General features: G+C 36.4%; 1 protein-coding gene across 3 annotated transcripts in view; it reads right to left on the bottom strand.

Moving 5' to 3' along the window:
• The window catches only part of LOC113710676 (protein ILITYHIA), a 32,889-nt gene that overhangs the window by 8,389 nt on the left and 3,835 nt on the right, over positions 1 to 20,665 (bottom strand). Inside the window, exons 2-36 of one of the 3 annotated variants that reach the window (XM_072065228.1) lie at positions 19,706 to 20,082; positions 19,463 to 19,594; positions 18,947 to 19,328; positions 18,159 to 18,305; positions 17,836 to 18,020; positions 17,607 to 17,733; positions 17,404 to 17,477; positions 16,941 to 17,017; positions 15,858 to 15,894; positions 15,611 to 15,777; positions 13,311 to 13,494; positions 12,483 to 12,560; positions 11,565 to 11,684; positions 11,417 to 11,476; positions 9,919 to 10,044; positions 9,733 to 9,826; positions 9,463 to 9,632; positions 8,567 to 8,869; positions 8,313 to 8,429; positions 8,119 to 8,220; positions 7,886 to 8,035; positions 6,767 to 6,931; positions 6,517 to 6,693; positions 6,139 to 6,261; positions 5,872 to 5,952; positions 5,668 to 5,784; positions 5,037 to 5,209; positions 4,226 to 4,303; positions 3,759 to 3,906; positions 3,094 to 3,216; positions 2,921 to 2,977; positions 2,677 to 2,787; positions 2,398 to 2,589; positions 2,146 to 2,319; positions 83 to 193 (exon numbers count right to left, since the gene is read on the bottom strand). In XM_072065228.1, the coding sequence (XP_071921329.1) occupies positions 83 to 193; positions 2,146 to 2,319; positions 2,398 to 2,589; positions 2,677 to 2,787; positions 2,921 to 2,977; positions 3,094 to 3,216; positions 3,759 to 3,906; positions 4,226 to 4,303; positions 5,037 to 5,209; positions 5,668 to 5,784; positions 5,872 to 5,952; positions 6,139 to 6,261; positions 6,517 to 6,693; positions 6,767 to 6,931; positions 7,886 to 8,035; positions 8,119 to 8,220; positions 8,313 to 8,429; positions 8,567 to 8,869; positions 9,463 to 9,632; positions 9,733 to 9,826; positions 9,919 to 10,044; positions 11,417 to 11,476; positions 11,565 to 11,684; positions 12,483 to 12,560; positions 13,311 to 13,494; positions 15,611 to 15,777; positions 15,858 to 15,894; positions 16,941 to 17,017; positions 17,404 to 17,477; positions 17,607 to 17,733; positions 17,836 to 18,020; positions 18,159 to 18,305; positions 18,947 to 19,328; positions 19,463 to 19,594; positions 19,706 to 20,082 (5,039 nt within the window). Of the gene's footprint in view, positions 1 to 82; positions 194 to 2,145; positions 2,590 to 2,676; positions 2,788 to 2,920; positions 2,978 to 3,093; positions 3,217 to 3,758; positions 3,907 to 4,225; positions 4,304 to 5,036; positions 5,210 to 5,667; positions 5,785 to 5,871; positions 5,953 to 6,138; positions 6,262 to 6,516; positions 6,694 to 6,766; positions 6,932 to 7,885; positions 8,036 to 8,118; positions 8,221 to 8,312; positions 8,430 to 8,566; positions 8,870 to 9,462; positions 9,633 to 9,727; positions 9,827 to 9,918; positions 10,045 to 11,416; positions 11,477 to 11,564; positions 11,685 to 12,482; positions 12,561 to 13,310; positions 13,495 to 15,610; positions 15,778 to 15,857; positions 15,895 to 16,940; positions 17,018 to 17,403; positions 17,478 to 17,606; positions 17,734 to 17,835; positions 18,021 to 18,158; positions 18,306 to 18,946; positions 19,329 to 19,462; positions 19,595 to 19,705; positions 20,083 to 20,665 lie in introns of all 3 variants that reach the window. The other 2 variants (XM_072065227.1, XM_072065225.1) reach the window with 2 other exon arrangements.

Raw genomic sequence — 20,665 nt, 5'->3', positions numbered from 1 at the left:
TCATCATTAGAAAATTTTCAAATTTATGAAGGAATCATGAACATTAAAGCAACAAGAAAAATAATTCAATCATTTTACTTACTCTAAAAAGCGTCAAGTAGCCGTCACGAACTGGTGCTTTTTGGTGAGAACAGTTACGAATAATATCAGGAAGGATGTCCTCAAAGTAATTGGTTCCAAGTGCAGCCAACACCTAAATGAAGAAAGATTAGCATCAACATTGGAAGAACATTACTCCAGAGAGGTAGGCCCCCCCAAGCCTATGCACTTACGGAGATAGCATATCAACAAAATTGAAACCTATGACAAAAATAGTTTAACAAATTAAGGACAAATGAAGCACGTAAATTCAAAAAATTAACATTAAGGACAAATTCAAAAAATTAAGGACAAATTAAGAACATTAAGGACATGCACAAAGTCATGCACATATTTTCTCAAAACGTATGACAAATTATCATCGTGACTGCTCAAGTATGCATTTCCTAAAATCAGCCTCCTAACTGCTGATCTAAGAGGATCAGAGGCCCAAGCAGATTATAGCTATAGTTTTGTATCAGCTCAAGTTCATTTCTAGAGTAATCAAGCACAAATTTCTGATCAGAGGGATAGAAACCATAACATGAATGACCAATCTATGGATGGTTCATATGAAGCCATCTGCAAAGTATACTTCTAAATCATATGAAGCCATCTGCAAAGTTTAGGAAGAAAGAATCAACTATTCTCTCAGTTGCAGATGGTATTTTCCCCTTAATAGGAAAGACCAAATCAAGCAAGCAACATGTCAATCGGTCACTAATTTATGACATGCAAGATAAGAGAGGCAACATTGACAATCACAGTGAGACAGAGAGATAGATGCATTGTGTGTGTGTGAGAAAAAAGAGAGAGAGAGATAGAGTCAATATGTGGGTACCTCAAGCCCAAAAGAGAAGAACAAAAAGTCAAGAAGCAAGCAGGGTGAAAATAAGAAATGGTAAACGCACTGAAAAAAATAGGGATGTTATGCTTAGCTTAGCTCAAGTGATGTAAAGGAGAGGAATTGAGGTGTGCAGAAGAGGTAAACTGTGGAGAAACAATGCATAGAAGTGGTATGCTTATTGATAAAAGGATTGGAGATCTTAGAAACTTCACACTTGAATGGTAGTGTTCAAAAGTTTTTTGAAATTAAGAAGCTGACCACTTCACTAAGGCTTTATACTGATTTCCACTGAGGCAGTGATAGAACATTGAAATTAAAATTACCATATATTAATGAAACATAGAAACAAATTTTAAGACTCCAACTGTACAATTATTTTGTAGTTTTTGTCAATATGCAGCCGTGGACCAACTTTGAACTGGTAATAAATACTTTCGGTTCCCTTCCTTCTTGACAGCAAGAAATGTTATCTTACTAAATAAAGTATTAGGAAGAAAGTTCTTCAGCCATAAATAACAAACAGAGAATAATAGAAGTATCTTCAGTGATCTATAGATCAAGTCGTGTGTCTAGAACACATTAATTAAGTATAATGAAACATGAGGCCCTGAAAAGGGACTGGTACGTTTATTGCCATTTATATTTCTTTAGTCAAATTCTCGATAAGAATTGACAAGACCAAAATTTCCAACGTTTTCAAAATTCAGCATTTTCAACGTGTCTCCAAGCTGGCATTACATGTTGCAATACACTCCCTTGTATCCAAACTTATAAAGAGTTTGATGTCTTAGTTTGGTACATGGCAGCTAGCAATAAAGAGTTTCATGTATTAGTTTGGCACATGACAGCTAGCATTCTTGATAGACATCTATCTTTGTATTCCCACACTAGATGCATCAGTATAGACGGGCAATTCTAGTGTGACAATGTAAAACTCAATCAGTGATATGTTTCTCACAACACACAGTATGCTGATAAATACTTCACCTTGAGCTCTTCAATGCATTCTATCAGTAAATTGGTTCCATAATTTTCTTGCTTCTCCACTTCATATGTGTTTGGTCTTAAACAAATCAATACTTAAAAAAAAGGATACTCAAAATGTAGGTCACTTTAAGAAGGTATCTGAGAAAATTTCTTAAATAAGGATTCATAACTAACATAATTTGTTCTCGAGGACAAAGGAAGAAAATAAGCAAGAAAATTTAAGAAAATGATACCTCGCTCAGTCCTTGAGCAGCTCCAGACCGCTCAACGTTACTGCCATCAGATTTCAGGGTATCCAACAACCAAGAAACCAGGTCAGGAAAGTTCTCTTCTCCCATCCCCTTTATTAGAGAACCAAGGGCTCTGGCAGCTACGGTACGAACCTCCGGAATTGGATCCACAAGAACCTGTTTTATTTGAAATAGATAAAACATCCAAAATTCATCATTCAACCACATTATTAGGCTTGTCAAGTGAAAAGGTACCTTTTTCACTTCAGGAAGAAGCAATCCTATATAAGGAATCATGTCCTTTGGTTCTGTCACTAGTGAACACATATTACCAACTATTTGTGCAGCCTTTTTCTTAGTTTCAGCACTCCTTTCTCTTAGCCCTCTATGTACAATTGGTACCAGCAAAGCAAGTGAAGGAGCATCAATAGAATTAACAAACGTTGTCTGCAAAAAATATATAATTACTTGAAGTAAGTTTGCGAAAGATTATGCATTGAGGCCAAACGAGAATCTATATTTTGAGATCTTTACTTGCAGGAGAATATCAAGGGAGTATTTTGTATATTCATTTGGATCTGTGAGACCCATCAGCAGAGTTGGAACAAGCGCTGATATTTCAGGATTCTTAATCACACTTCCAACCTGAAAAAAAAAAATGGAAACATTAGTACTGCAAAAAAGGTGCTAAAACTCCAATAAGACAGCACATCAGTACAATTTTAAAACTTTTTCACTCTTTTTCTTTTTGACATTTACAAAGTAAAAGAACGATTACCTGCTGAAGGGCTGTCTGCCCAGCAGACTGAACCTTTGGATGAGTATCTGTTAGAACCTGCGAAAACATTCATGGAGCAGCTTAATATCAAATACACATATTACTTGCTCCAAGGAATTCAGTTACCACTTTATGAATGAAAATATGGGAATCAAGTATGCAGCATAACAAACCTCTGTTAATTTAGGAACAATCTTAGGGAGACACTGAGACAGTTGTTGTGGAGCACAGTACGCCATAGCTCCAAGTAGCTGCACACTACTTTGCTTTGTTCTCCAAGCTTTATCTTCAAGTCCCTGACATAAAAATGCAATTGGCACACAATTTTGGAAACTATACAATACCAATGCAAAGATAGATTAGTATATCCACATCCGACCACCCTTGAGATCATTTATTATTCAGAACATATATTTGTAAGGATCATCACTTCCTTCAATGAAACATATTAAAGCAATTAGAACTTCAACAATCTGTTGGGCCAGTTATATGGAACACAGGAAGTTGAAATGTTCCAACTCCTTAGCACCAAGCAGAGCTGACCGCAAGAAAACTTTAACAAGTTGGAGAGATGTATGTGTGTCACCAGCTAGCATATGAAGGTTATTAATCATGTGAATAACAAATGGCACTGTGTTCTTTTAAAGCACGGTGTGGTAGTCACTAAACTCCCTAGTCCCTATAATGACATTGACACAATATTTTCCATTATAGAGTGGAATTCCCATACTAACAACTGTATAAACACAATTTGCAACAAGCTTTGCACAAATTTAAAGCAACTGGAGCTCGATTTAATTAAATGAAGTTATCGATTAATTGAATGTAGCATAGAAACCTTTAACAGAGACGGAAGAACAAGTTTCACTCCATAAGCAGTGAGTTGAGACATCATTGCACGAGCAGCACACTCAGCAGCTTCTCGAACAGCCATAACTTGATCAGAGAAAGAAACTAGTAGTAGCGGTAACATTTGAATCACATACCTGTTTTAAAGAAAGTCAGTGCAATCACTCCCCAAGCAAAAAAGAACAAATATTAAAACTCTCTCTCTCTCTCTTTCTCTCTCTCTGCATGTTTCTGGGTCTCTTGCTCTCTTTGCATGCTAGTGCAGTATATATGACAGCCTCTCTCTTTCTCTCTCTCTCTGTGTCTGTGCAAAGTGTGGGTCTCTCACACTCTCTGTGCATGTGTGAGTGTAGATATGTCTGCCTGTGTCATCTTTCGGAAACATAGGGGTGTCAGATGGTATTCTCAGAGTGGAATTCAGTGACAGGTTCTGATTCATCACCATTCCACACTTACGGTTCAAAGAGCCTTCCAAGCTTGTCACAAAGGCACTCAAATGCCAGTAATGCTCCTTCACGGCTTTTAGCAGAGTTCCTGAAATTTCAAATAGATTCACATTTGATAGAAAATGTATTTGCAAAAAGAGACAGGAAAACAAGGCCAATTCATGAAAGCAAGAAGAACTCCCAAGTGGAGAAAAAGGTCAGCACTATGCACAGGAAGGCCCAGTAGCAGTACAAGGCCAAGAACAGGTACACACACACTAAATCTCACTTAGCAAGAAAACCTATATGAAGTGCAATGACAATCCATATTACAGAAAGCTATAAAACAGAATGGTCGGCCATTATTCATATTGTTAAAAACAACATCAAACTGGAAACATACTGCATACCATACAGGCATTAACCAATCAGAAAAGCCCCAAAAAATAGCTCTTTAAATGCAGAGAAAATTTGAAAACCAAGAAGAAAAGAAAGACAACTGTAGAAGCAAAAAGATTAAACTGTTATACAACTTTTATTGTGTATTCTAATGATCTATAACAATTGTTATTTCAAGTGCAACTGGAAATGCCTCTGAAGTCAGTCAAAAAAGGCAGAAGATTTATAGATCATAGGAACTGGGCCAGAGGAGCAAGGTACCAAAGTTTTAGATAGAATGGTAATGCCTGTCGGACAAAAAGCACATTTCATCATATGCATGCATGTTTTCTGCCAACAGTTTGTTGCTTTTAGACATACTGCTACAAGTTACAATTTGACAAGATAGGGCATCTAACATTACAACCAGAATACGTACAGAACCACTTGTTTTTGTCAAATACCTGTCTGCTAGACCTTCTCGCATGACTGTCACAATGCCATACTTCTTCAGACTAGATATTCCAAATCCCTTTACTACACCAGCTAAGCCAAATGCTGCTCCACGGCGCTCCCCATATTTGTCACTCTTCATCAGCTGATCCAGAATCCTAGAAACTAGAGCTGGTGCATCTTCCTGAAGAAACAAATAACAGGGGGCAAGAGAATTGCATTAAATGTAAATCACAGAAAAACATAAAAGAATCACAGATTCAGATCCTTCTAACAGAATGTAGAACTAGTTCTTAGGCATTCTGAACACTCCACATGGCACAAACTAATTTGCAAAATCAATGCAGAAAAATTGTTAACTAATTTGCAAAACTGGATAGCAAAAATAAGTAATCTACACAGATAGTCTGATACTAACTACAACCTGAAATATCCCATAATTAATTGTGTTGCAATGCTACAATGCAATCCCAAAATTTAACTTGTACCCCAAGATGAAGCCTGTAAAATTGACCTTTAAAAACAGTAGCAGATTGTAAAAGGAGAGCTAGCATACAATTTAGGGCCTATGGATAACAGCATAAAATTTGTCATTTCACTTAAAAATTGAGACAATCCAACTGGCGAGATTCTGAAACAAACCTGCTTTGATTGCATCAGTGGAGACAGGCAGCTTGAAACTGCCCGCTGAACAGCTTCAGAAGGTGTGTTTAACACATCCAACAGCTTTTCTACAACAGTATGAACCTTAGGATCATCCTGTCCGGGAAAAGAAGTTAACACAGATAATTACTGTGAAAGATGTCCTCCGCCTGACTTCAGTTATAAAATAAATAAGTAAAGCACCTTTTCCAAATGCTTAGCCAAAGCTCCGGTAAATATAACCACACCTTCACGGACCAGGTCATACTTTTCTTCGTCTGATGCCTGAAGAACGAAACATAAACCAAGAAAATTAGGTAAGGAGATACATCCTATAAACGTGGTAAACGTAAACCCAGAAAAAGAGGGTCATAATGGCATGATCCTTATACATGTAGGATCCTAAAATATCACCACTTAAAGTTTGGAGAACAAGAGTAAAATGTAAGCAACTAAATTAAAAAAATCAACCTTTTTATTCAAGTAATTCTCAAAAATGGGGAAGAGCAAGGACACATTATCCCTGCCATGCCTATCAATAATCATGATACCAGCATTGATCATTTTTCCACGAACATCTGGATTACTGTCAGCCTGCAGTCAAAAGCACCCCTCGTTATTATGCCACAATGCTATGCCAAAAATTTACTGCCATTCAGCAGTCAAAAGCAGAGGACAAAAATGTAGCCCTGGCACATGTAATGAAGACATGGTAAAGGAGCTATTCAAAGTCAATGGCAACAATAAAATACATGTGACATCCAATACAAACAGTCACCACGTAGATCCTCTCTAGAAAAACAATCAAGTATTTTGACAAAAAGGGACCTAAAGTAAGCAAGAAATTACCAGTGCTCGTGATATGAGGAATGTCATAACAACAGGAAGATCTTTGGTCCTAAGTACATCTGCCACCGAGTGCAGTGCCAATGCAATTCCTTGTCTACCAAGCCAGCCAGCATCTATGTTGTCCTCACCAAAGCCAACTTCACGTATATACAATGAAAATAAAGTGGACAGCGATTCCTGCAAGTATCTCTGATACGTAAGGATACTACATTTATCATCTGTAACAGGATCCAAAGAATTTCAAAGTCACCTGTATGGTATCAGGTTTTTCATCCAGAGCAGCAGCCAATGCTTCTGCAGCAGCCACTCTAACATTGTAGTTAACATGGGAAAGTGCTTTAAAGATCCCAGAATAATCAGCCCCAAATTCTTTTCCATAATTATCCCAGATACCCTCAGCAGCTTCTGCAACAGACTGAACAGGACAAAGCATTATTTTTTCCACATAAGCATAAAAAAGAGAAGAATGCCTTTTCCACCCCGGTTTAAACCGAAACTTATAATAAATAGATAAAAATTGCAAGCAACAGTAATATGCCAAAGAAGGGAAATAGATCAATCAGTAGCATCTAACAGATGTGAAACAAAGGATCGGCTAGTAGGGCAAACGCAACAACAAAACCACAAAAGCCTGATTCAGAAACCTTGATGAAACAACTTGAAAAGTAAGCTATTCAACCCATGCTACTCCATGCTAGTAATACCAGTTCTCTCATTTCTTTCATCATTCTTTTGCCTTCTCCCTATTCCCTCTCTCAGCAGAAGGGAATCAAGCAACATTCAAATCATTCATAAAGCAGAAACTACAATTGTTTTAAGAAGCAGCAGATATCCCAAAAAAAAAAAAAAAAAGATTTCAGTTCAAATTTGACATCACCTTTGAGGCCATGACAGAGAATATGCATGAAGTAAACCAACTAGCAGAGTAACAAGCATATAGCATTAAAAAAACACACATAGCGTTAAAGCTTCTCATCCAATTTCACGAGTACCAGGGCAGCTGAGGATTCTTCATGTCGACCAGCAGGCTACAAACGTAGTGGTTTCTCAAAGAAACAAAATGACACTTTTGTCATAAGAGGAGAAATATAAATAATCAGCTCACAAGATAAATGTCCTCAAGCATACAGACCAAGAAAAAAAATTAAACGATAGAACACAGCAAATGACACAAGGACTCGTATCAAATAATCATAAACCATGAACTCAGTTTAAATCAGATGCCCCAAAGAAAGTCAAATAGCAGTAACCTCACATTCAAAAAATGACAAGGTGAGTGAAATAATCGAAATCTAAAAAATATCTATGAAGCTGTACCAATTATGTAAAATGAAAAACAACCAGCCAAAAGTTAGAGTAAATGCTATACCTTTTCTGGATCATGCAAAGCAAGCCAGATGCTCGTTGCAACCTCAACACTTTCGGGAATGGAACAATTAGAGACAGCAGGAATGCATTTTACAGCATTTAAGCAAGCCATTCTTACATGAACTTCTTTGGCATAAATGCCATACATGGCCTGCACAAAACTCTCAATAAACAAAGAGATAAGGAGAGTTATTAAAACAAGCTACAGAAGAGCTGATGGACCAATTAACATACAGATGCAACTTCATGTGGATGCAGACCCAGACACAACTCATTCAATGCTGGCCCAACTGAAGCTTGATAAGCAGGAACAACACCAAGAACGTGATAAAGAACCTATCAAACACAACATGAGGGCAGTTGGAAAAAAAATACGGGATAAGGGAAAAGGAAAAAACCATAGGGGCTTAAGGTAGGCTGCTGCATACTGATAACATTTGAACCCTAGGCAAGGGTAGAATAGGATCCATATGTAAGAACAATATCTGGAGAACATCATCATGTAGTCCAGTCCTCTTGGGAGATGACAGGATCTTTTCGATTATCTGCATCAAAGCAAAACCAATGCATTTACATGAACTATGGCAGCTAAAGAAAAAGAAAAAGAAAAAAGCCAAAGTATGAAAAGAAAAAATATTTGAAAACCCAAGCAAAATGGCAAATAAATAAGCAAGAAACTTACTGGGAACACAAAAGTAAATGAATCCACTGGAAGAGGTCCAGATTTGCATGAAAGTGATAAGGCATTTCTAACTCGCTCAAAGAGACTCAAGGATGGCCTTTCACTGGGCTCCCCTTCACCAACAGGGGGAATTAAATCCCACACTGCATTAATATCTTCAGTTGCAATTACCCGTAATGCAGTTGCAATTTCAAGTGCCCAGTTACATAAAGGAGTAGCAGAACATTTAGAAAGCTGCACCATGGTCTCATAGGCAACTTCACCTACCACCGGTGAACGGAGTAATGGGTTAACAAACTTGACCTGAAACAGCATAAAACATACAATATCATCAACCCCAACCCCTATAAAAAAAGGTTCATCAATCCAAGAGGAAATATAAAGGACTTGTCTTTTTTTGAGAAGGCAAAACATTAAGGACTATCACTTTGAAGGATTCTAAGAGTAGAAGTGATCTCCTTTTCAATCAAAAGTTTTCAATCAAAAGAGGACATTTCTACTCAACAGCGCATGGAACTAATAACATGATTAAAATAAGAAAACAGGAGACTCCAAAATGCGCAATTTAGAACTACAGATGATTTCAAACTTAGACCTATGACTAAAAAAGCATATCTCAGTGATCTTGGTTTTCATATAGAGTTCCAAAGCTTCCCCTCCTCCACCCCCCCCCCCCAAAAAAAAAAAATCCACCCCTCCCCCTAGAAAAATAAAACCCCAAAAAAATAAAGAAACAAATTGTAGTTATCAGTTTACAAGACCAGCACAAAGAAGAGAACAAAAGCATTCCATCACAGAATGCAAAAAGGACATTCAGAAACACATGCAATGAGAACCACCAGTCAATTACAAAACAAATTGGAAAATAAAAAGTCATTAGTACAGAATAGACTAACCAAAGAAGAGAGCTGACTATGCGCAAAAATAGGATTAGCAACAGCCATCTCACCCATAGCCCTCAACATCAATGAAAGATTCTTTTGTATAAGCATCACCCTTTCACGTACAGATGCCTCCTCCCTGAGCTGCAAATCGCGTGCCTCTTCCTTTGCAGTCTTTGCCTTGTCTACAGATTAAATGATTTAGAAACATAGTCAGACCAACTTGGTCACCTTTCACCAACATGTAATGCCAAATAAAAACACACAGCAGAACATTGACAGTGCCTGGTTTCTTCAGTGATTTGCCAGTATCCTTTGTCCCAACAAGATCTTTGTTAGAAGACTCCCTTCTTGCAGAATGATTAGATTTGACCTCACCCTGTATGTAACCCAAGCACTTTGACAAATGAATCTCGTCCAAAAATAACTCTAAATTCAATTCCAAGATGACAAAAACATCAAATGCCTCACCAAGTTATCATCATTCTCGTAAACTCGAAAACGACCTTTTGCCTGTCTTATATTCTTGGAAGCAACAGATTCTGCTACATAAACACCTTGCTCTGTGGAAAGCATACCTTCAGGAGTATGAAAGATCTGAAAACATGGTAAACAGTTCCAGAAAAACTTCAGAAGATAATCAGAAAGGGAGACAGTTCAAGTACAACAAATAGTTTGACAACAGACAACCATGGCCAACAAAATAATGTAAAAACTTAACCACTAGAAACTATCTGGCAGGTCCCATTACACTGGATTTTACCATACTTGATGACTTATTTCTCCATGTTTCAGCAGATACAAAGTCTTTCTTCAGAAAGCAACAAAAATCATGGGCATCCAATTACCAACTACAGTAATTAAGATAAAATTAGTGGCTCCTGAAGAAGAAATACAAGACAATGTAAAAATGCTTAAGAGAAAGCACCAGCATCTTTGGTCTCAAAAGTGCACATGATGCTGAGCCGAGCAAGTAAAATGTTTGACCAAGCAACCACATATTTTGCTGAGTAACGTGTTTACAGAAGATCAGCAAAGAACAATACTCTCTAAGCATGCCCAGCTCCCATTACAACAATTCAAAATCAGTCAATCATATAAACGCAAAAAGATAAGGGGCCTGGGCCACTTGTAACAATGTAAAGTAGTGACGAGTACAAAGACAAACTATACTATACATGAAGAGAGGGCACCCTTTGGTCTGCAGTGTCTCTCCCTTTTAAGTTTCATTTTTAACCACCAATTTTAATTACTAAGGGTGAAAAAGAAAAGGAAACAAACTACCAACTAACACCCAGATAACTAGCCAGGAAATTATAACTTACTGCTATATCAATAACCAAAAAAAAAAAAAAAAAAAAATTAAAGACCCCTCAAAATTTAGACAATCCACTACAAACTACAGCCAAATAAAGATATTTTGAAAAACACATCGAGTGTGCCTAGATTCCATTCCATGGTGATAGCAGCGAAAAGGATTTAGTATGTTTGCCAATTGACCTCAGACTGCACAAGCTATAATGTTTTACACATTCAAGTGAACATAGATATCAGAAGCAGTGACACCAAGAAAAGACACCCACGAAAAGATGGTCATGGAAAATATTTTCCTAACACACCCACGGGCACAATAAATATCTCACCCAGAAATGAAGGAGCACTTATACTGAAAATTAAGATACCATCATATCATGAAGTAGCTTTTAACAAACAAAGGAAACCAAGGTTTAATGCCAAAACATCCACCAAGAGAAACTATCAAGATAATGAAACAGGGGCAACATTAGTGCTTGACAGAAAATTAAAATCATCTGAAGAAAAAATATCCTTAACTGAATTTCTGAAAAAAATATGTTCATTAGACTAGCTAGCTGTCTCAGAAAGTAACAGGTTTGAGAACAAGAATGTCATGCAGCTATCTTAATAAGTAAAAGCAGAAATAAAGTAAGGTAATGGACTCATGTTTCACCTGGATATCTTTTTCTGTAAGAGTATCATGTGCATAACAATCTGGGAGACTCTTTAAGTACTGTCAAAGAGAATTAATAAGTTGAGAGACTGTACAAACCAACATAAAATTGTTCAGCCATTCAGTGCAAGGCATATATGAAATTAACCTTTTCAAACTCGGCATAAGCATGTCCAGGTATTATAGACATTAAAGTTGATAGAGAGTACACAGCCGCATCTTGTTGAAGATGACAAGGACTCATCAATCCCCTTGAACCTAACAAACCCTACAATAAGAGAAGTCAGGTTTAATGGTGTAGCCTTTGTAGTAATTAATGAGTGATTTATAGATCCATATTATGTCATTAGCACTTCCAATTAATGGCATCTTCGACCCAAAACAAATCAAACAGTATAGGCTGGATCCGCCAAGAAACGAAACCAATATCAAAACAATGGTTTGAAGATGGTTTACAACTGATTTTCGTTTCAACCAAAAAAATTTGAAAAGCATAAGATTGATCCACCACGAAAAGAAGGGCAAACAATTAGAAGATATTCTTTAATTGCTTCATAGCAAAAGAAGGTAATTTTGTTGTAAGGACTTGCTGCTTTGCCATGGTAGACAAAGGATTTCAAGAGTAGAGGCACAAGAGATAAACCATATTGGCCATCTAATGAGCAAAGATTGTATAATTGCTTGCTACTAAAGACAAAAAAATAGGTTTCCTTGACAAATGACTTCACAAGATTATGCACTATTATTGGAAAAACCCAGTAAAAAACGTGACAGCGAAAATTTTTTTTGTAAAACCTCCATTAGTTATTTGTCAACCAATAATAAATCGTTCTGCACAATTGAAATCCACAAATATCTCCCAAAATGATGAGACAATGATGGATACGTCTTGTACCAAGAATTTTTTATCATGGATGCAGTCAAATTTGAAGGGAAAAAAATTCTGTAGGTTGCTTGCATATGCGATGCAAGAAAGAAAAAAAAAACCATTTGTTCTAAAGCCCCATTAAACACTGTAATTCCTAAACACAAGGACCACAGAAATAGCATGTTAACTACTTTTCACCTTGCACAAATTAACCACATTGGCCGCAACAAGTTCAATGACATCAAAACCATGCAGCTGCAAAAATTTCTGCAGCCTCTGCAAAAAGAAAAAACGGTATGCCACAACATTAACATTCATCTAGGGGAAGCCAAAAGCAAAGCAGGTCAACAACAGTCACAAGACACCATCAATTAGCACATTAAATCTTGAATAACCTTCCAAAAATTTTTGGTATGTGCAATCTACTAATAGTAAAGAATACCACCATCAGTAGAAACAGCATCAATATCACCAAAAATGTTTAAACTTAAGAGATCCAATCCAATCCAATCATCCCAAAAAGACCAATAAGACTATAGGCAACATTGTATTCTTCTGATCAGTGAGAAAATTCTTACTGATTTGAGTACTGACACATCATATTCAGCAGAAAAATCAATTGCTCATTATTGTTTCTAATCATCAGCATTTCCTAGCTTCAACAAACCAGAATGCAAGTATAATTGAGACTAAATAAGATTCTATTGACTTATGCTGACTCATACCATCAATACCAAGCTTCAAAGAGAATCATTTAGGGACCACACCCAATACCACCCAAGCCCAACCCAAAATATAGGCACGTGGCTCAATTTCTAGCCACAGCAAACAACAACAAACAGGCTCTAAACAGTCAAAGATGCATCCTCTTGGGTATTAATTCCACTTGTAGCAAAACAAGTCATTAGACTTGAAAGCCAGACCAGAGAACTCTTTTGTAATAGCTAGAGAACAAATAGTTTAGCAGGTTTTCTATATCTTATCTTATACATTAATAAGTTTCAAAAGGAGAGGTTGAACAATTACCTTCCAGACTATATTTTTTTTCGATGTGCCAATAAGGAATGGATGATGTGAGCAGCAGAGTAGTTCGACAGAAATACATTTGGAAGCTGCCAAAACGGAAGATCCAATTACAAGCAAAGCCTTCACCAAAAGCTCCACAGGCGGGATGAAGGGCACTTGAGGATCCAACAAATTTTCAGAGTCACTGCAAGCCAAACAATAAAATAAATAAAAAGAACAAAAAAGAATAAGTAAATTATGTACAAGGGTAAGTACAAGATCAGAATAATCAACTAAATTCCAACTGCTGCACTGAAGTTTAAGCCAAAAGACAAACTGACATACAAGAATCTATCTTACAGGCAAAAATATAGTAGGAAAAATGGTGCACAGGATTTTGGAGGCCATTCCTTGAGGGAAACAAAACCACAACATAGTTAATATTATTACATGGCCCCTCAAACACCTCTGGTACAAGGAACATGGTCCAGTACCCAGCCAAGTCCATTCATAGACATGCCCAGAACTCCAACATCAATTTTGAACCAAAACTGCACAATTAGTTAACTCATCCGCACTCCAGCATGAAAATACATGCTTACTAAGCTGCATCTGCTCCAAAATATCTCACAATCAAACAGCATCACTTTGACCAACAAATCACCACTACCACAACCTTTTGAACTGTAACTATAATACCACTTCTACCAGATCCTTAAAGTATAACATCAAGATTCACATGAACTATAGGCAATCAAGGACAATTTGCAGTTTACTTCATAATATATTAAATCCTAAAGCACCCAGAGATGAAGAAATCATAATAAAAAAAATTAAAATTGGCTTTAGCCAGACAAGTTAAAGCAGAACAACTTCCAAGGCATCCAAACTGCATAACATATGGGGACCTATTTACGCAACAAGATGGTTATCTTGGATAATTCCTCCACAGTTACTAAACTAAATAAATGGAAATTTAATGAAAAAATTATTAGCATATAAATAGCAAACATGAGGACAAAATTCATCTAGATCAAAGCGTTTTCTAGGCTACACTTGTCTACAAAATTACTGTAAACTGGTCATTGCTCATTAGAAAGTCTTAAGTTAGTCTAATTATTGGGGGAAAGAAAAACAGATCTTTCTCTATATTTACATTCTTAGATCTTGATCAACCTATGAAACAAAAGACAGACTGCATTCATCCAATTTTTCGTGCATAAAATTGCTCTCTCAAATAGAATCCCAGTGTTCCAGGTGGGAAGGCTTAATACTGGTTACAGATGTCGTAGCAATTAACATCTGGTTTTAGAAAGATTAAGCCAGGTAAAATCTTAAGGCAATTTCCGAGGTTATGGCCTCTAGAAGGGCAGAATATGGGATATTCAAACATAAATTTATACCCATAGAGTTGAATTGGGATAGCCATATTTCTTTCTACACTTCACCTGTTGGGGAATGGTATTTCTTGCAAATTATCTCACTAACTGTATCCTAGAAGATTTCTTATCATCTTGATTGCATCTTGTCATTCATTAAAAGTTTCTTTTTGGGATTATATACATCAACGAACCTTCAATAAATTTTTCATCAAATAAGGCAAATGCAAAAACCAGAATTACCAAAAATCTGAAAATTGGTCCAGTATTACCTCTCATATTGCTTGAAACACAGAAAAACCACCATAACATAATATCTGTCATCTTTTGCAGTCAAATTATAGGTGCTCCAAGAGTGCAAGAAAAAGAGTTTCTTGCCTAATGCAGTTTAGTTGTGCTTCTAATAAGGCATCGTGGGACCAATAAAGAATACCATTTTTGGAGTTAATTATTTTCAAGGAAAAAGAAAGGGTATAAAACACTAAGAACCACTGAGACCTATGGTTAAAACTGGAACCTCCTGTCTTCTTTCCAAATAACAATAAACTTCCCCTTGGGTGTTGTGTTAATGCAGCACATACGTCCTTGCTACAGTTGAAAGCTATCTATATAGCCAAAAGTCTAATAATAACCTCTAATCAACCAAATAAACAATTCAAAGACAGGAACTTCTATTGACTGAACTACAAGGGTAAAATAATAGGAAAAATGCTCTTTTTAATCAATAAAACAAGGACACAACGTTAGTGCAATTTTTAGACAAGAATTTTGGGTACTGTGGTTGCGATAAAGTCACACAGCTCAAGAAGATCATATCCAAAAACAAAAAAGTTACACTAATAGAGAGAGAAAAGTTAAACAAAAAATTTTCTAGAAGTCCTAGAACCTATAACAAAAGATAAAACAGGAGAAAGAGAGAGTTCATCATATACACAAACTGACCTCATTTTCAGAAGAAGCACCTTTTCTCCAACAACTGAGAGATAATTTGAAAATTCAAGCAAAATTGGTTCAGATAATTGTGGAGCAGCAGCAAGGATTTTCTTCGTTGAATCATAAGCTGCTTTCCGAAAGTCCCAATTTGGATGACACAGCGAAAACAGCAGAAACTGTGTAGCAATAACAGATTAGCAAAAACTGGTTTAAAGGAAGAACACATGGAAAAAAAAAATGCAAAAAGCCCACTAACCTGCAATAATGCACTGACAGAAAAGTTCTCCAATACTCTAGAAAAAGGAAATATAAAGATCAAGTCACCACCAAAGGAAATGCCAGAAAAACATATTAAGTAAACATTAAAACCCATTTCAAAATTCAATAAAGAGCAAGTCAGAGTATAAGTGTCTATATAGTAAACACAAATAAACAAAACCGAAAAATTACAGCAGTCCAGATACACACTTTTTAACGTGCTATAGAAATTTTAGGAAGCAAATCACCAATGCATATAATAATCACTTTGACGTTAAAAGGAAAACTAACAAAAGTATTGCTTGATCAAGCTTTTAAAGACTAGGGATTAAATGGAAGATGTATAAGTTCAAGGTAACTTAACAAACAACAGGAATCAAATTAAACTGTTCTTTAAAATTAATGAAAAATAACGGAAAGAAATAAAGAATTGGCTAGCTTCTTTAAATGGTAAAATGAATTGACGATGCTACATTTAAAAATATAAGAGAACCAACCATATCTGATATCAATGATGGTACCACGATGTTACAATAATTAACAGCCTAATCACTTAAAAATTATTTAATCTGAGAGAGGAAAATGAGAGTCTGGTCAGTACCAAGCCACTAAGCCCTAGAGCCATGTCTGGACCAACACATATCCATTAAGTAATCACTAGGCCAGTGGGAACTCGGACAAGATGCAGCACCTTCAAGATTATGGAATAAGCTAGGAGGTAAATACAACCTTGAATAGGGCACAAAGCTCTTTATGTTTTGTTCTTCTGATTAACCCAGAAGCTGAAGCTTCTGACTCTTAATCTCAAAAAAACTCAATGCAGATGGAACTAAAATTTACACCTTCCATTAACTAACCGTTTAGATAAACCTTTTGTTAGACAAAAAGTACCATGTCATCAGGAAGCCCTATTCTATCCTTGGCATGCTCAAATACCGCAATTCATCCAACTTTAAAGAGGATAATAAGCAAATCAGATTTACAAATTTGGATATCCAACAGGTGTCAACAAAATTATGCGAACCAACATATGCTCCTTGGACGGGCACCATCTTTGTCTAGACCACACAGAAACACAAACCTATGAGGATGATCAACAAGCAGCACCTCAAAAAGGTCAAGACAAGCCATACAGTCATCAAGTGATACTTTTGCTGCCTACATAAAACAATGAAGCATGTTAAAGGGGCGGGGTGGAAACTCAAAGAAATTACACAGAAACAAGCAAAGACAGCTTACAAATGAGCATTCAACAGAAATAAAAGAACATTCTAAGCATTTCCCAGTCCTGAAGATCATGCCTGTTGTATGTTTTTCATTCTATTTGCACATCAGAATTAACTAATTCGCAAATTTGTGGCAAACATAGATCATTATAATATGAAGACTAAGAAGAACTCAAGTGCAAATTGGCCATCAAATTCAAGTAATTAATCAAAAGCTGATAATTATAACAAGTAAAAACATCAAATACAAAAGCATAAAATAAAAATCCACCAAGACTAAAGGGAAATATATAGATGTAAATCATAGACGACATTTACCAGAGAAAGTGGCACAATAGAAGGTTCATTCTGTGCTATCAAAGACCAAATCTTTTCCTTGGTTACCATCTCATCTGGAGAAAGGAGAAAAAAATTATATAATATGTCAGTTTACAACATTAAGAAAAATCAGCTTATGTATAGGAAAAATACTGAGGGTTTAAGGCTAATTAGAAAAATGAAAATCTACCAACAGGATATACCTGCTTTAACATCAAGAGAAACAATTTTTGCCATTAATAGCAATGCATAAATGCCATCCAAACGTTGAGCTGCTTTTGTAAAACCAGTTTTGACTAGTTGGATAAGAGGCACCAGCAAGGATGACATCTGCAAATACAAAACAAAAGTGCTAGCCAGATAATAAAAAGCGAGGACAGCATGATTAAAACACATAAGAACTCCAAATACAAACACCGTAAGTCTTCCCACCTGGATAACTGCATCATTGTTTTTCCATATAACTCGCAAACAACGAAGAAAACCCCTCCTTAGTGCTTCTTTCTCCTTGAGCCCAGAAGCAATAAATGAAACTACATCTTGCTGAATAGCAACTGCAGATCTTGCAGCCCAATAAGCTAAAGAAGATAAACAAGCCAGCTTAACCTCTTCATTCCCTGTTCAAACAGGAGGGAGGGCAAAGAATTGAAAAAGAAATCAGTAGCCTATAAGCATACATAATCCCCCAAAAGAAACACAATGGGGACGAGTGTGTGCTCACGCAGCCCAAGGATAATCAGAAGGATGTGGCTTACCATCATCCTTGTAACAAGACAAAAGGAAACTACATATAGTTGGTGTCAAGCTGCTGAGATATTTTCCTTCAGGAGCATTTGACAATTCTTGTAATGCATTAATCATGCCAACTCTCTGATATGGAAATGTCAATCTCCCTTCAGAACCTGTTCACGTCACATTAAATTATGAGATGGCCTGCAACCGTGCAGTTTTCATAACTCCATTAAGGCATGGCATCAAAAAGCAAAACTAAAATGATGGGGTGGCAACCCCTTTTCTATAATGTCTCCCAAACCTGACAAAGGATAATTAACCTATTACAGCAATGCCCCAAAATCCAAGCCAATTAACTTACAATTCGGATCAGTGTGGATACCATGTTATTTTAGTTTATGCCATGTTTCACATATATAACAGCCTAGAGGCCCACTACCTCAACATTTTCATGAACATGAAAATGGGACTTCAACCGAAGTAACAAAAAAGCAGAGAGGCATACAACATCCCCTTCAAGTTTTGATCAAGTCCTAACTGTCCAGACCATTGTTCAGTTGTTTAACTTCTTTTATGATGTTCTCTTCTTCTTACTCATCTTACTCTGAGTGCTGCGAATTAGTTTTTGGCTCAGGAGTTAACAGCTTCCAGCTTAACAGTTTAAGAGAAAATATGATCTTGCAATAAAATGGCATTGTTCGTGGTATCTAAAAGATCGACATCAGACTGTTTAATTACCCATCAAAAACAAAAACAAAAACCAAAATAAAAAAAAATGCATGTTCTTGTTCAACAGGAAATAAGTACAAACCTCCAATTACAGATCTCACAATAGTAAACATTGCCTCTACAGCATCTGGACTACTGGATTTCTGGCTCAAGCATGTTATTATGGCTAAGGCAGCAAGCCTTCTTGCTTCATCTGCATGTCTAGCTTGAATCAAAACCACTTGAAGGATTTCAGTTGCATACTTGCTTAAATCAAGGTTGGTCGATTGCAAAAGAACCCCAACCGACTCCAAAACAAGCTCAGGATTCCGCTTCAGCATTTTAACTGATGTGGGGATGACAACATTCTTAAAATCTTCATGGGACAACTTCGGGAACAAAGGAAGAAATGCTTCAATAAGGCCCTTCACTGGCTTCTCCTTTGCATTTAGAACAGCCTTAACATACATATCAAGAAAAGTTTCCTGCCAGATTTGTAAGCAACAGTGCAAGCAAAAGTTAAAAGATAAGATGCAGAGCTACATAAACTAATATGATCTCTCAAGGTCCAAATACCATCAATGACATTACAAGCTGATCAGTGATCAATAACCCTTACCCTCCAGTGATCAAATAGAACCAAATTTGCACTTGAATGCTCCAAAATCACCAATAGAAATTCAGGACATTCTTTATAAGAGATCCTTGAATTTTTTAGTTCCTCCATGTAGGTTGAATAAATGTCTGGTGACTGCAAAGTATGCATGTTTAGAAAAAGAACATTGCTTCAAATCACTTAACAATCTTATTGAATACCAGTATACAGTCACTTAAGATGATATACAGTCACTAAAGATGATACCTTAGAGAATAAATGCAAAAGTAATTGCTTGGATGCCCTTTTTACACGAAATGATCCCTGCATAGCAATATGAAATACTGATGCCTGCGCTTGAGCTACTCTGTGTAGTGCATTCTTTGATACTGAGGTAAACCGACTTTCTGTTAAGAGAAGGCAAGACCACTTGATAAGTCTATAGCAGACCACATGTGACTGGAATTTTGACTGCTTTTCCATTGTCTGCACTAGTGTTGCCGCAAAAATTTTCATAAATGCAACTTCATTTAAAGCTTTTACAATCAGATTATCCACAGCTTTTCTCGATCCCCGATCATCATAAACGGACAATGTTCTAAATATTGTTTCTACCAAGAGGGATGTAAAATCAGTGGTCAAATCTGCATGATTCAAAAGTATATCCATCAATAAAATTAAGATGTGAGAATTACAAGCTGAAATAGGGAAAAGACACAGATTTAAATCACAATGGAAAAGAAAAAAGCTGGAATCTGGTAATCAGTGTATGGCCAAAATAAACAAGCATCACACACCATATAAAGTGTATGTTCACAAAAACTTTTCCAGTACATTAATAGATATCAAAGCCACAAAGGCAGGCATATAGTGAAGGGCAATATATGCGGCTAGCACTCTTATGTTTCATGATAAGGCAAAAGTAAAATCATCTTGTGACCCCTAAATCACCTTCCCACTAGCTAAGCCATTATCAAGCCCAGATTCAACCATTCAAAAAAAGGACATGCCAAATTGACAAAAGGGGAACAAAATGCAAATTGTCATTTTTTGAACCATAGACACAAAAATGAAATAAAAAGTCACTCTCTTGTAACTTAACTACCAACCACTTTCATCTCGTAGCAATTTGCAATGAGAAAAAGGAAACTAGCACCCTTTTATTATGCTATTGTCAGATAACAAGTTCCTCACAAAGCGTGCTCTGTAAAGCATGTGTATAACAGT

Source organism: Coffea arabica, chromosome 9c, assembly GCF_036785885.1.
Source record: "Coffea arabica cultivar ET-39 chromosome 9c, Coffea Arabica ET-39 HiFi, whole genome shotgun sequence".
Taxonomy (NCBI): domain Eukaryota; kingdom Viridiplantae; phylum Streptophyta; class Magnoliopsida; order Gentianales; family Rubiaceae; genus Coffea; species Coffea arabica.
The sequence above is the reverse complement of the archived record's forward strand: the minus strand, read 5'-3'. Positions and strand labels throughout refer to the sequence as shown.